Genomic DNA, 14,584 nt, shown 5'->3' with positions numbered 1-14,584 from the left:
TCCATTTTTCTTTCAGTAGAGACTTGTTCAGTTTCCATGAGTTTGTAAGCTTTCTGTTGTTGATACCCAGCTTTAATCTGTGGTGGTCATTTATGATCCGGGTTTTTTTTTTTTTTTTTTTTTTTTTTTCAATTTTCTTATATTGGTAGAGACTTGCTTTGTGTCCAAATATATGGTCAATTTTGAAGAATGTTCCAAGAACTGCTGTTCTTTTGTGTTTGGGTGGTACATTCTATAAATATTTGTCAGGCCCATTTGGTTTATAGCATTAGTTAGCACCAGCATTTTTTCTGTTTAGTGTTTGTTGGAATGTTCTATTAGTGAGAATGGGGTATTGAACTCTCCCACCATCAGTGAGGGTCGATATGTGATCTGAAGCTGCAGTCGCGTTTCTTCTACAAACTGGGGCTCATTTGTATTTGGTGCACAGCTGCTAAGAATGTCAATGTCCTCTTGATGGGATTTCCCTTTGATGAGTATTGTCTCAGCTTGGTTATGACAACAACAACTCTTATAAAGGAAAACATTTAATTTGAGGCTGGCTTACAGTTTCAGAGGTTTAGTACATTATCATCATGGTAGGAAGCATGATAGCATCTAGGCAGACATGGTGCTGGAGAAGGAGCCTCTTCTAACCTCAGCAAAGGTCTGAATAATCTTTTCATGGTAAACAGTGGAAAGGTTATGATAAGTTTTTGTTTTACAGCAAGAAGGAATTCAAACCTGTATCTTTATGAATTCATTTCTGTTCTGTTTCACTTGCTCAGACCTTCAGAGAAAACAGCCACTGTCTACACAGTCAACTATGTCAACACCGCCAACATGTCACCAACACACCGTCTTCATGCTAGTTACAAAAGCTGTTTCTTTCCATCTCTGATCAGGTTTGGACAAAGAAAATGTGAAAATTTTTTTTTCATTTGCTATATTCTCAATATAACAGCCCAACAGAATCACCTTCAACTGATTATCTTCCAATTTCTAGATGAAAAAAGTATTAATAGCTTTGGTAAATATGTTACATTGAGGACAGAGAGCTAAACCCAGTTGTAGGGTAAAGCCTAATTTACAAACTCAGTGAATGCTTGATGGAATCAAGAGGAAATGAGCTTCTTGTCTGCAGGCTCAGGTGATGCCCTAATATGCTGAGCACAGGGGCAGACCTACATTGATCATACAGGAGATGAATGTGCACAAAACTCAGTTTCGTACTATGTAAGGAATAGTGAAATATGCTGGGCAGTGTGTAGAGGGTGAAGGGGAGCATTTTTCCCTACTTTATCTAGATTCTTAATTGTTAGAGACTTGCATCAAGCGTGACATTCTTCTCGTCTTACCCAGGCTCTCAACCTGCTTCTGGAAGGTGAAATAGCTCATTGATAGGTGAGTTCAGAGTGTTCATAGGGTTAAGGGATGCAGTTTACTAAGCTCCAAAGGACCAAACAAGATGAAATGCTAATGATTGGATTAAAAATTGTCTCTAGTGTTTAGTTTTAAGACATGTTTTACTGTGTGCCATGCGTGTGCAGTGCCCTCAGAGGCCAGAGAGGGTATCAGAATCCCCTGGACCTGGAGTTACAGACAGTTGGGAGTGCTGAAAATCAAACTTGGATCCTCAGAAAGAACATCCAGTGTTCTTTTCCACTGAGTCATCTCTCCTACTCTCGAGTCCATTTGAGGCAGAGTTCAGGTTAAAAGGAGGATCCTAGGGAGGAGGATTAATTCTCATTCAGAAGGCAAACAGGATGGACACAGGAAGTGGCAGAAGAGAGGGAACAGGATAGGAGCCTCTGAAAGACTCCACCCAGCAAGGGATTGAAACAGATGCAGAGACTCACAGCCAAACTTTGGGCAGAGCACAAGGAGTCTAACGGAAGAAGTGGGGCAGAAGGACATGGAGGGGACAGGAGCTCCACAAAGGCGCTAACAAAGCCAACAAATCTGGGTCCTGCAGAGACTAATGCACCAACCAAGGACCATGTGCAGAGAGGAACTAGGCCCATTGTTCAGATGTAGCACGTGGTAGCTCAGTTCCTTAGTAAGGAGAGCAGGGGCTGTCTCTGACATGAACTCAGTTGCCTGTGCTTTGATAACTCCCCTTAGCAAGTTGACCTTGCCAGCCCACAAAGGGAGAGCACCCAGGCAGTCCTGATGAGACCTGATAGGCTAGCATCAGCTAGAGGAGGAGGACTCTCCCTTTCAATGGACTGTGGGAGGGGGTGGAGGGAAAGAAGGAGGGAGGGACCGGGAGGAGATGAGGGAGGGGGCTACAATCAGGATGTAAAGTGAATAAATTGTAAAAAATAAAAAAATCTTTTGATTTATTAGTGTCATTTATTGTTAACTGTACATGTTTGTTAGCACGTGAACAATAGTGAAAACAAAGAGGCTTACACTTTGATGATGCAACATCACTGTACCAACTGAATGTGTTTTTTCTTCGACAACCACATTGAACGGTGAATTTAACGGCTCTTTACACTGGAACCAAGTGTTGGTTTTCATCACTTGGGTGATGTTCTTTGCCTTTATGTCGTACTCAAATTGCCTCAACCCACGGAAGAAGTAGAAGAACCCTAGAAGCAGAGAGGCTTGGTTAGTTACCTGGCATAGTGTAAACTGCTCCCCTGCGTTTCAGTTCTACGAAAGCAGACTCCAGCAACAGTGTAAAGAAAAAGGATGCTGTGGAATTACAGAGACGTGGTGGTTTGCTTTCCTCCTCCTCCGGGGGAGTCACTGAGGAGGAAGCTAAGCACAGGAGTCAAAGGCTTCTGGGTGTGCTAGTCAGGCCTGGCGTCTCAGTGAGGGAAAGGAAGGTCCCTCTGCATCTGTCCTTGGACCCTCCACCCTCATTTCTATATGTCCGCAACACTTAAAAACCCTATTTTAGGTTTTGGAGTTCTGGTTAGATATCAAGGAGATAACTGAAGTGGCACACAAATGTTTTCAAAAATTATTATTATTACCATTATTTGTGTGCATGCGTGTGTGTGTGTGTGTGTGTGCACATGCATATGTGTGTCTGTGTGGGTGTCTGCATGCCATGATGTATGCGTGTGTGTGTGTGTGTGTGTGTGTGTGTGCACATGCATATGTGTGTCTGTGTGGGTGTCTGCATGCCATGATGTATGCGTGGAGGTTAGAGGATGGCTTTGTGGATTTGGCTTTTCTCCATCCTCCTTCACATCCTTGATCTGGTGATTAAGTTTGGGTCATCAGGCAGAAACAGCTGGCACCTTTACACAATGAAGCATTTTACCAGTTCTCAAACAATTTTTTTTAGACCATCAGTTATTTCATGGCCCAGACCATTGTCTTTGAAAATCCACTATCTGGACTTTGTGCATTAAGTTACCTAAGGTTCTGGGCTGAGGATGTAGCAAAACATTTGCCTGGTGTAAGTGAAACATTCAATTCCACTCCCAGCACAAGTCCTAGCAAAGAACTTTAAACTAAATAAACCCCCAACCAATCAATAAAAACAAAAAACAAAAAAAAAACAAACAAAAACAAACAAAAAAAACCCAAAACTGCTAAATAGTCATTTAAAATGGTTTCACCCATAATCTTACTGCCTCAGATACTTGAAACACAGTTTTCTCATACATGAACTCTAAGCTTATGTATTTTAACTATATGTATATATTATTGTGTATATAAGATGTATGTATATGTCTATTTTGTATGTTTGGGAATAATTGTTCATCTTGTGAGTTTAGTCATCTCTCACTCAATAGAGGCTTTTTTAGGGACCCTTAGGTCCATAGTGACTAAAATTAATTTCGGTACTATTTACATAGATTTGAAATAGCATCTCAGGGTCCAACTCAGCACTTCCTGGTTCATTTTGATAATGTCTATGGGAGCAATGTTTATTGACCAGTGTATGCACTTGGGAATGGTAACGTTACACTAAACTTGAACTTGGGATGTCTTCTTTCCTTGTCTCAAGTGTGCACACAGTGGAAGCATTGGCACTCACCTTCATGCTGAAAGACCGCATCCACACGGAAGCCAACTCCCGGAAAGCACTTCCCTATCCTCTGTGGGATTCGTCTGTCCATGGCTTGTGCCACCTCATCATACCTGTGTGCAAAGGTTTCAGAGGCTTCTTTCTGCTTGATGTCTGTTTGGTGAGCTTAATCTTTTTATTGCCCAGTTTAGAGCCAAGCAGGGTTATGGGAACTGAGCAGGCCTGGCAGAGGGAAACATCTAATAGGACCAATTATAAAAAAAATGGTAGAGATCATGTTTGATTGAATCATTTGCAGTAGTGTGGTGTGTATGTGTGTGTGTGTGTGTGTGTGTGTGTGTGTGGCTCTCACATTTGTATGATAAGTGTTTTATCGGCTGAGCCATCTTTCCAGCTTCCATTTACCATCGTTTGAAAACAACAAGAAAAAAAAATGATTTGAGGGCTAAGATGTAGCTTTTGGGACAAGGGCAGAAAACCATCACCACCAACAAAATGATCAAAGAAAACGGCCACACTAACTGTCAGAATAGTTTTTTTCCCTAAGGATCATGTGAAGGTTCACCTTGCACTTCTTCTAGATTCCGACTGGCTGTGCTTCTGCCATTTAGAATTTGGTTGGCATCAATAGCTTTATTATTATTTTTAATTGAAGTTGGACCTTATTTAATAATGTCATCTTCCGGGGATGGACTTCACCCACTGGGAGACTGTACATTCGCTTTGTTTTGTCTGTGTTGGGGTGATGGCAGCACGGATGGCTTCCTCCCTAATTAAACAAGTGGTTAGTTAATACGGTTACCTCCAGCACCAGATGCCCACAAAAAAGAAAGTTTTCCTTGTGTCATGGTCACAGACAGCTGCATCAATTTTCTTCACACTTCTTGGGAAGCCGAGTGTGTGGATGGATTTAGGGTAATCAGGCAAGACAGCATACCCCCTGATCACCCAGAAATTTTCATCTAGAGAGAGAAAAGGGTATCTTCAGATGTCTTCTGCTCTTCATCTTTTTTTTTTTTAAACCCAAACTTTTTTTTTAAATTTATTTATTTATTATTTATACAGTGTTCTGCCTGCATGTGTGTCTGCAGGCCAGAAGAAGGCACCAGATCTCATTATAGATGGTTGTAAGCCACCATGTGGTTGCTGGGAATTGAACTCAGGTCCTTTGGTAGAACAGCCAGTGTTCTTAACCTCTGAGCCATCTCTCCAGCCCATCTGCTCTTCATCTTACTGGGAAAAAGATGACTCAGGGCATTTGAAAATAACCAGATACCCAATTCCTCTCAGCAATGAGCCCAGTATCCCATGCCTCTACTGTTCTTTTTTTCATGTTCCATTTGTTTTTATTTGCTAAATATGATAATCCCATAAAAGGGAACATAAAAGTGAGATAGTCTTTTCTTGGAAGAAAAAGAATGAAATTCTATAGTTTCAAAAAATATTTATTTACTTTGTGTGTGTGTATTTTGTCTGCCTGTGTGTTTGTATATCATGTGTGTGCTTGGTGCCTGCAGAGGCCTGAAGAGGGCATTGAATCCCCTAGCACTGAAGTAAGCCTCCATATGGATGCTGGGAATCAAACCAGATCCTCTGGAAGAGCAGCCAGTGCTCCTAATTGCTGTCCAGCTCTCAATTTTTATCATAAAAATTCCCTTTAGTGAATTTGGGGTGATGGAAATCATCACAGCCATAAAGAAAAGCCCATCTCCTTGTTATTTCTGAGAGGAAACTAAGTTAGGAGAGAAGCCCCAGCATTCAGCTCATGACTAAGATTGTATTGGGCTGAAATACCCAGTGTCCTGGTTAGGAAAGAGGAGAAAGAGGAACTGTGACAGGCAAGTTTACCTTTAAAAACAAGGATCTCATCTCTGGGGCTTTCATAGGCTGCTTGAAGACCAGCTGGCAGAGATGGCCAGAAGGAAGAAATCAGCTCAAACTCAACATCAGCAATGCCAGAGTAGAGGCGCCACAAGTGCCTGTGTTAGACACAAAACACCTCATAGATTTTGTCTGTCCACCAACACTCTGCACTCTTAGCTTTATCACTTTTTGTCATATTTATATTTATATGTGTGAATGCATGTTCACATATGTGGGGCACACACGTGAATGCATGTTCACATATGTGGGGCACACACGTGAATGCATGTTCACATATGTGGGGCACACACGTGAATGCATGTGTGGGCTATAGGTTGCCCTCGGGTGTCTTCTTCGATTGTTCTCTACTATGTTTAGTGAGGAAGATTCTCCTGCTGGTGTGCTGATAGGTGAGTGGAAGGCCTGAAGGTTGGTATATGCAGATTTCCAGGTGTACATACTCCCATCACTGCCAGCTTCAAGCAGATGTGATCTGATGTACAGAGTTCTATAACTCTACAATTGTAGGTTTAACAATAGGCTCCCGAAATGATCTCTAACTTGACGTTAAGACACTTTTGAGATTTGTATTCATTTGGCCAAGAAGTCATTGAAAATAGACTTTATGTCATACTATCTTGTAATTTAAATCTGCCTTATTTTATCTTTTGAGACAGGGTTTCTCTGCGTAGCCCTGGCTGTCCAGAAACTTGCTCTGTAGGCCATGCTGGCCTCAAACTCAGAGATCCATCTGCCTCTGTCTCTCAAGTGCTTGGGTTGAAGGTGTGTGCTACCACCACCTGTCTAAATTTGCTTTAAATATTTAAAATTAACTTACCAAACAATGTGTGTATATGGTAAAACATTTAAATAACATGTGTATTGTAAAATGTGAATGGCACATGTTCTCACAGAGGCCAGGACTTCAGTGTTTACCACCCATTCCTTTGAAAAGAAAAACCTTCAGAAGAAGTTGGAGTGTCAAGGGGATAGGTTTACCTGCCTTTAAAGAAAATTACTTCTCTGCGGAAGGTAGTGATAGCATCAAAATTCAAACTGGGGTCACAGGTGTATTCAGGGTTTCCATTTGGCTTGGTGGGTACGTTAGGTGGACTTCCTTCAATGAGAAAAAAAAGAGTATTCAGAAGGTACAGGAACTGTGTCCACACAAGGATGTTACCTAAGTACGTGTTTGCTCCACAGCAATGTTTCAGGAAGCAACCGCCTCAGTTTCCTCTCTGACAAGCCTTTGGCGTAGTCACCGTAGTCCTGTTCCATGATGCTTCTCACCATAGATGGACTGGATGCCTTCAACATCATCCTGAGAAAGGGGGTATTTGCGAGGATCCAGGGAGACGTAATTGGGAAACATCAAAGCTGTTTGATCACTGGAGTGAGAGAGCCCCAGAGAGTGGCCAAATTCATGAGCAGCCACAAGGAACAAGTTGAACCCTTAATGAAAACAGAAAACATGACTGTGTGAGTGAATGAAGAAGTTCAACACAGCGGGCTTGAGAAGACTTACGCAGAAATAGTGTTATTTAGCTGCCATGGTATTACATGCTTTTATTGCCAGGACTGAGAAGGCAGAGGCAGGCAGATCTCTTTGAAGTCAAGGCCAGCCAAGTTTACATGGTAAGACCCTGTCTCAGAAAGAAAAAAAAAAAACAAAACAAAACAACAGAAGAAACAGATAGTATTATTTTAAGAAACGGAGCCAGCGGTTTCGGGGATGCTTGACTGTATATGACCACCCTTATGTTCTTCTGTGGTCCTCCACCGACTGAACGATAGAGCCCTAGTTTCTTTTCCTAGCCCTCAACAATCTAGCCCTTACCCTTTTTTCAGCCACAGACACTTTGGCACAGCCCTCTGGCCTTTCTTCCCAACACTGTGCTGTCTTTCATGCCCCCTGGGATAAGTTCTTTCTATTTCTATGTCTTGTATCTCTGCCTGGCCTTGATCTCTGCCCACTGTATCGCTGAGTATGATCTTCAACTCCCGATCTGCTAGCCGTTACCTCCAAAGTGCCGGGTTTACCATATGCACTACCACCCCCAGTTCATTCAGTCCTGGGGATTGACCTCAGAGTTTTATGCAAACGAGAGAGAAGTCCTCCAGCTGACCGTCAGTGTCCTCTCTCTACAACTCTCCTCTACTCCAAAGGGATACAACACAAAGGGCAGACATCCCAGCAGAGCTCAGCTGAAGGCTATGCTTATCTTGTTCCTTGGAAAAACCAGCCTTGATGAACTTGGACTCCAACTCTGGCTTCTTTAATAATCCATCTCACACATCCTCCTTGGTAGAGGGCTTGAGGCAACGTGGGGAATAGCAAAAAATAACCCTAATTATTGGTTAAGGACAGTCAGGCAGCAAAATCTTCCATTTTTGCTTCTGGATATAAAAGTGAAGCCTGTTGGAGAAAGGTTACCAATCCTGAGTTTGACAAATGCTTTGGCCATTTTTTATAATTGATTAAGCACATATATGCTGGCCTTGGACCAAGATGGAAACCAAAGAAATGGTGTTATTTCTCAGTAGGAGGAAGATACACAGCAGACAAGTTCACCCAGCCTCTGAGTTTTCTGTAATGGTCCTCCTCCACACCCCTGTCTGTGATGCTAGCTCACGTGGCACTGACCATAACTCACCCTTGGTTCCCACTGTTGCCTGAAGCTCAGCCAGTGCTGACCTCTTGATCTGTCTCAGAAGCACTTGGGAGAAAAATAGCTTCATGTGCTCCAGCTGGGAGAGTGGACAGGGTTTGTAGAAACAAAAACCAACACAGGCAGGAGTGTTTGGACTCATGGACTCAGGAATGATCTTGAACCCCGTGTGCTGCCCTCCAAAAAGGCCATGACCTATACTTCCCTGGTACCCTGGAGGCCAGACCTCCACCCCAAACTCTTGAGTCAGTGATCGGGATGAAAATAGTGAGAGCCGGCACTTCTTCCGAGCCTGCTCCTTTCTTAGTAAACACAGCGTTACTACTGTGAAGTTTGGGTGTTCTGTTTGAAAGATGACAGCATGCCAAAGCTGGAGAGATTGGTCAGCACCCAAGAGTGCAGGTTGCTTTTTCAGAGGGTCTGACTGATTCTCAGAACTCACAAACTCCTGTTCCAGGGCATCTGAAGTCCTCTTCTGGCCTCTGAAGGCATCAGTGCACACAGGTGACACACAGAAAGCAAATTACTCACACACATAAATCCAAACAAAACATGTCAGTGCTACTCAGGCCCATCAAAGAAACAACATCAGCTCACTTGCTTTAAAGGACTAGACCAAATATAAGGACTAGAGCCTAATTCCTCTGCAGCTGGGGGCAGGTTAGTAGAGAGAGGCTGCTTTCTGGCCCATAAACCCCAAAGTCTTCTTTAACCTGAAGCTTAAAACCACCAGCCCTCTTAAGTCTTCCTTCAGTCTTTAAGCTACAGGTAGCTCCAGCCATTGGCTCAGTCTGCAGCCTTGTGCTGAGAATGGGGCTTAAAGCTTTATACATCACACAGGATCACAGACAGCTGCAAGGCTGGGACTTCGGAGCACGTCTCTGGGTTTCACAGAACACACCTTGCATAGCTCTGTGTGCACAGTGGACTGGCATTCAGTGTGGAAATTCACAGGGCTGTGTTAATGAGTGCAGGGCTAAATGGCAAACGCTGTTCTCACGCAGGACCACGAACGCTGCAAGCATGCTGTATGGAGAAGATGACCAGAGCACAGCTATTGTCAGTGGCAGTTGGTCACTTTGCTAGTGTGTTGTGAGAATATAGAAAACTATGTGACAAATTAGGAGATCTGGATTTGAAAGGCAGCTACACTGTACAGTGATTCTTTCCAGAGGTCCTTTAGATTGATACAATGTTCTCATAGTGAAAATAAGACTCACCGTCCCCATCCTTGGCTGTCCAGTTTTCATCTTCATCAAAGTGAGTGTCACCACCTAGACCCAGACCAGGAGGAAAGGCATGGCCGAGGACTCCCAAAGGACCGTCAAAATAACGAGGACACCAGCCATGGGCTGAGATACAGTTGGTTGGGAGAAAGGTCAGCTTCCTGTGATCTTAGAAGAAATCGCCACCCCCTTCCAGATGCAAGCCTTACCTCCGGTCCTAAAGGCTATCATGATGTCTGCAATACCCCTGGAGACCTTGGTGAATGTCAATGGAGTGACCTTGCTCCAAACTTCTAGAGCTTTCTGAATAGCCTCATCCACATCAGCCCGGGCCATATCAGGAGTGTAGTTCATTATTCTGAAAAATAAGGCAAACTTACACACACACAGCAGTTTACTAGGCATGGGCTATAGTTACCTGTCATTGCACTGTTCTTTAACATTTGCTGCCACTTTATTTAAATGAAGGAGGCTTACATAACCTAACTTGGCGTTTCCTTTCTCTTGCTATAATAAAATAAACACATTGACCGGATGCAGCTTACAGGAGGAAAGGGTTTCTTTGGCTTACACTTCCGGGTCATGGTTCATCTCTGGGGAACTCAGGCGGAACCTGAAGCACCACAGAAGAACAATTCTTGTTTGGCTCACTCTCAGGCTTATGTTTAGCTAGCTTTCTTCTACCCGTCTGTCTGTCTATCACCATCATCTATTTATGTGAGGTGTATGCGTGCGGGTATGTGCCCTTGAGTGTTTGTCTGTGTACTACATGTGTGTAAGGGCCAGCAGAACTTGGATACCTCTGATCTGGAGTGCCATATGGTTCTGAGCTGTCATGTGGATACTAGGAATTGAACTTGGCTTGTCAACAGGAGCATAAAAATTCTTAACTAACGAGTCAATTATTTTGCTCCTTAGCTAGCTTTCTTTTCTTTTTTTTCATTAAATCTCTTGTATCATTTTATTCTTAAATAGCTGAGGACAAAAGCCTCTTTAAACTGGGACCTATTCAGGATTAGAGCTGACAACTCTAACACACACACACACACACACACACACACACACACCACACCTCAACTACCACCACACACACAATCACACCCAAACTATCCCAAACACCCCGTACACCGACAGCCATACACAAACACAAATGCCATCCACCCCAGCCCCCACACCATCCACCACCCCCCCACAGTCTTCTCATCTTACTGCACATCTCATGGTGCAGCCAGAGCACTGTCGCCCACGGTAGTGCTTCCCGTCCTGAGCCCACTCTGGGGAAGAAAGCCCAGAGACTGGAACCTGCCCTCTGCAACACTGGCTGCAGGCCATCGCCTTTCGATTCCGTCTCTCTGTGGTTAAGGTGGGAGTAGCAGTACTGCCCACGGCAGAGCTCCCATGTGGGGATGGAATAACGTGCACTTGGGAGGTCTCGGTTACATGAGCCATTATTCTGGCTGCATGTTCGAGGTTATTTGGGTTAGTTCGTGCAGGTTGGTAGAAGCATTACCTGTAGGTAAGACTGTGCTTCCTCCACCCGGGGAGTGTGTAGCCATACTGCCCCACATCGGGCACACCACACCTCGGCACCTTCATGATCTCAAGAGTGGCTGAGTCCAGTTTTCCGGTCACTGCCAACCCAAAAAATGCCTGCATTTCCCGAATTTTGCCATCTAAGAGACTCCTGTTCTTGCCTTGGACAAGATGGCTTCCTTCTATTTCAAGAGAGTAGAACTGGTTGAGATACGCCTGACAAAGAAAGAAAAAAAAATGACACGGGCTACAGGAGAGCAAGCATTCTCCTCAAGTGAACAAAGTGGCCTCAAGTCTCCTTTGGCAGCAGGGAGGATAAGGAAGAAATAAATAACAAGGGGATGGGAAAGGCAAGATGCAGAGGGGGAAGAAAGGAGCCACTATTGACTCTTTCAGTGCCAGGAGTCTGTTGATTTATGAGTGACTAGAGTCAGCCAAACCATGGTCCACAAAACACCCATCCTCCACCGAGGGCGTGGCCCCTGCCAGGTGCAGACACTGCTACATGATTTACTGTTCCTTTCATCTTGAAATTTTAGAAGGCAGCAGAGGTGATTATCTCCTTTGCAAACTTACGTGATTTAACCAACATATGACAGACTAACTGGACTTTCAGAAGGAATTGCTAAAGCCACATGCTTTTTCACACACACACATATGTACATGTGTATGTATGTATGTATATGCAGATGTACATTTGTGTATCTCTCTCTGTACACATACACACACACAAACAAACACATATATGTGCCTAAAGAGATCCAAATGATAGATTATTGTGGTCTGCTGTCTTGAAAAATGTATTTATAGAGATTTTCACGCATGTAAACTGTTTCTTTCTTCTCTCACACTGGTCTCTTCCTGACCACTGTTTAAAGGTGCAGTAAACGCACTCTCCTCTACACTGCTCCTCATACCCAGTTCATGTCCTTGGAGCCGGACACATGGCAAGGATCTTATTCTTCTGAGAAGCTCTGGGACTCTGCAGGAATTTGCTGTCTTGCAAGGTCCCTAGAGAAGCTATGAAAGGAACATTTTATTGCTAGTTGCTATTCGCATGCACTGAGTTCCTACCTGGGCCAGCTGGTTGTCTTCCTCATTTTTGTCCTTTAGGTCGGGAGGAAAGGCAGAGGAAAGTGTTATAAAATTAAACACCAGAGGCAGAAGTTGCTTCATTCCTGTCTCTTTCGCTAAAGCTTGTTCCTGTTAGCTTGGCATTTAGAAAGTCCACAGTGAGACGTGGCATGAGTATTCATTTAATTAATAACAGCGAAGGACACTTGCCATGAAGTGTCTCATGACATTTCCCCCTTAGATAAGCCTGGATTATGCAACCAGAGTCTGTAATTGTTTATTCAGCATGCTGCTCACGTTTGAAACTGAATGTATCACATAGCAAGGTTCCCAAGTCAGCTTGCTCTTCTCAAGATTGATAGTTTTCAACAGATAAGTTGTTACGGATTTTGAAATAATTTTCTCTGGCAGGAAACGCTAGCATATCTTGGTAGTGTGATGTGAAAAAATGGTTGAGTCAGGAACCAGTTGAGTTAAATACTGCATTGTGTGCTGTGACTGGCTTCCATGAGTTCTGGGGGACCTAACTCTGGTCCCGCACTGGCACAGCAACTGCTCTACCACCGAGCCATCTCCCTGCCTCTGTATCTTTAGTTGTGAGGAGTGCGGTCTAGTTAGATCTGGAGAAATTGTTTATTTATTATCATATATTGTAGTTTTGTATTTTAGTGTTTATGTAATATGTCTTCTTTGTGTCGATGATGTTAAACATTCTTTCTTTTAAATTATTTTTTACATCCTGACCTCAGTTTCCCTTCCACTCTCCCAGTCTTTCTCCCTACTTCTGTTCGCCCAATATGTGAAACATTCTTATCTTGATTTTTTTTTAAACCAGGATTGCCTCTGGTTTCTCAAACTTTTTGTTTGGTCTCCGTTTTTCACATTGCAAACTTCTGAATGCTTGGAGATTCTGGGTTGTGCCATCTGCTTGGAACTTTGGAGAAACAAAGGAACCTGGAATTTCGTCTATGCAAGGATGGGTCTGGGGAGCTGGAGACCTCCCTGGTAGGAGGCAGGGTGGGTCTTAGGCCTCCACCGGCTGGGATGAGATTTGGTGGAACACAACAGAAAAACGAACAATAGCAGATGGTTAATAAAACTAACGTTTATGTTTTCCTCATGAAACAGCAGCCTCAGTTTGGTAGTCTGTGGCTTTAAGGATGACTCACTCTACATTTTCAGGGGCTGTGTGGTTTCTCAAGAGATAGCCATTGCACCTGCAGCAATGCAGGCAGCACAAAATGAGGAAGGAGGAAAAGGCAATTATTGGTTTTTATGTGGGGGAGGTTGAAGCAGGGTTTCTCTTTGTAGCCGTAGCTGTTCTGGAACTCCCTCTGTAGACAAGGCTGGCTTCATACTCAGAGATCTGCCTGCATCTGCCTCCCGAGTGCTGGGATTAAAGTCATGAGCCACCACCAACCAGTTAGAAAAAGGCAATTCTTAATATCCTTTGGGAAATTCCACACAATATTTGGCTTACACATTTGGGGTAGGAATGAGGGACATGCCACCCCGTCTGTAGGGAAGGCTGTGAAGTCTTGCCTGTGTGCAACCTAAAACTGGGTTGCAAAAGGAGTGGAGAATGCCAGGGTAGCCACACTGAGGCCTCCCCAGGGCCAGCATCTGTAGATCTACTTTCCCAGACTGCTGTGTTTCCCCAGGTTCCCATTGCCATCTCCCAGATGCAGATCTGTGGAAGACACCTTTGATGCCCAGCGTCACTCCTCCAGCACAACACTGGTTTGTGCCATTCTCCTTCTCGTGAGAAACTATGAGTCTTTCTGCCCTTGGGAAGACACAGAGTTGCCAGATTAGTTTGAAATATAGCTCGGAAGTATAGGAATTTAACACCCTAAAAATAATCCTCTCCCTATAAGGCTTGAGAAATGGTGAGGGATTTTCCTACTTCTGGTATATAGTATTCTGTAGGATTCTCAGTAGGTCCTGGTGGCAACAAAGACCAATCCCCGTGGCAGAAGCCTTTAGGACACATACTGTACTGAATTAATTTTTCCTCCTTTTCCATGTCATTGCGCCGCAGGCTGCCCCCTTTTATTACTGGAATCATGCCGCTCTCCCAAAATAACTGCACCTTTATTTCTAAATAAATTCAAAATAAACACAGGGGAATCTCATTGTTTAAAATCTAAGCTTAGTTTTTTTTGCATCTCTTGTGCTCACATAAACGTGACAGCTGGAAAATGCCTGTGATTCTGAAATGTGGCAAACAAAATGGCAGGAACTGA

At 43.7% G+C, this 14,584-nt stretch overlaps 1 protein-coding gene across 3 annotated transcripts; it reads right to left on the bottom strand.

The window, feature by feature from the left end:
- Nucleotides 1-2,335: 2,335 nt before the first annotated feature.
- On the bottom strand, nt 2,336-12,583 carry Mmp27 (matrix metallopeptidase 27). 3 transcript variants are annotated; one of them, XM_021628543.2, is made up of 10 exons: nt 12,339-12,583; nt 11,242-11,480; nt 9,941-10,089; nt 9,726-9,857; nt 7,127-7,288; nt 6,836-6,953; nt 5,822-5,952; nt 4,776-4,935; nt 3,983-4,086; nt 2,336-2,576 (listed from the first exon to the last, which is right to left on the bottom strand). In XM_021628543.2, exons 1-10 carry the CDS (start codon nt 12,438-12,440, stop codon nt 2,341-2,343), a joined length of 1,533 nt encoding a protein of 510 aa, XP_021484218.1. In that variant the 5' UTR covers nt 12,441-12,583; the 3' UTR covers nt 2,336-2,340. The 3 variants fall into 3 exon arrangements, with proteins under 3 accessions (XP_021484218.1, XP_060225084.1, XP_060225092.1); XM_060369101.1 differs by having other exon boundaries at nt 9,726-9,779; XM_060369109.1 differs by lacking the exon at nt 9,726-9,857.
- Between the last annotated feature and the right edge of the window lie 2,001 nt (nt 12,584-14,584).

Source organism: Meriones unguiculatus, chromosome 1 (genome assembly GCF_030254825.1).
Source record: "Meriones unguiculatus strain TT.TT164.6M chromosome 1, Bangor_MerUng_6.1, whole genome shotgun sequence".
NCBI classification, from domain to species: Eukaryota; Metazoa; Chordata; class Mammalia; order Rodentia; family Muridae; genus Meriones; species Meriones unguiculatus.
This window is presented reverse-complemented; position numbering and strand designations above follow the sequence as displayed.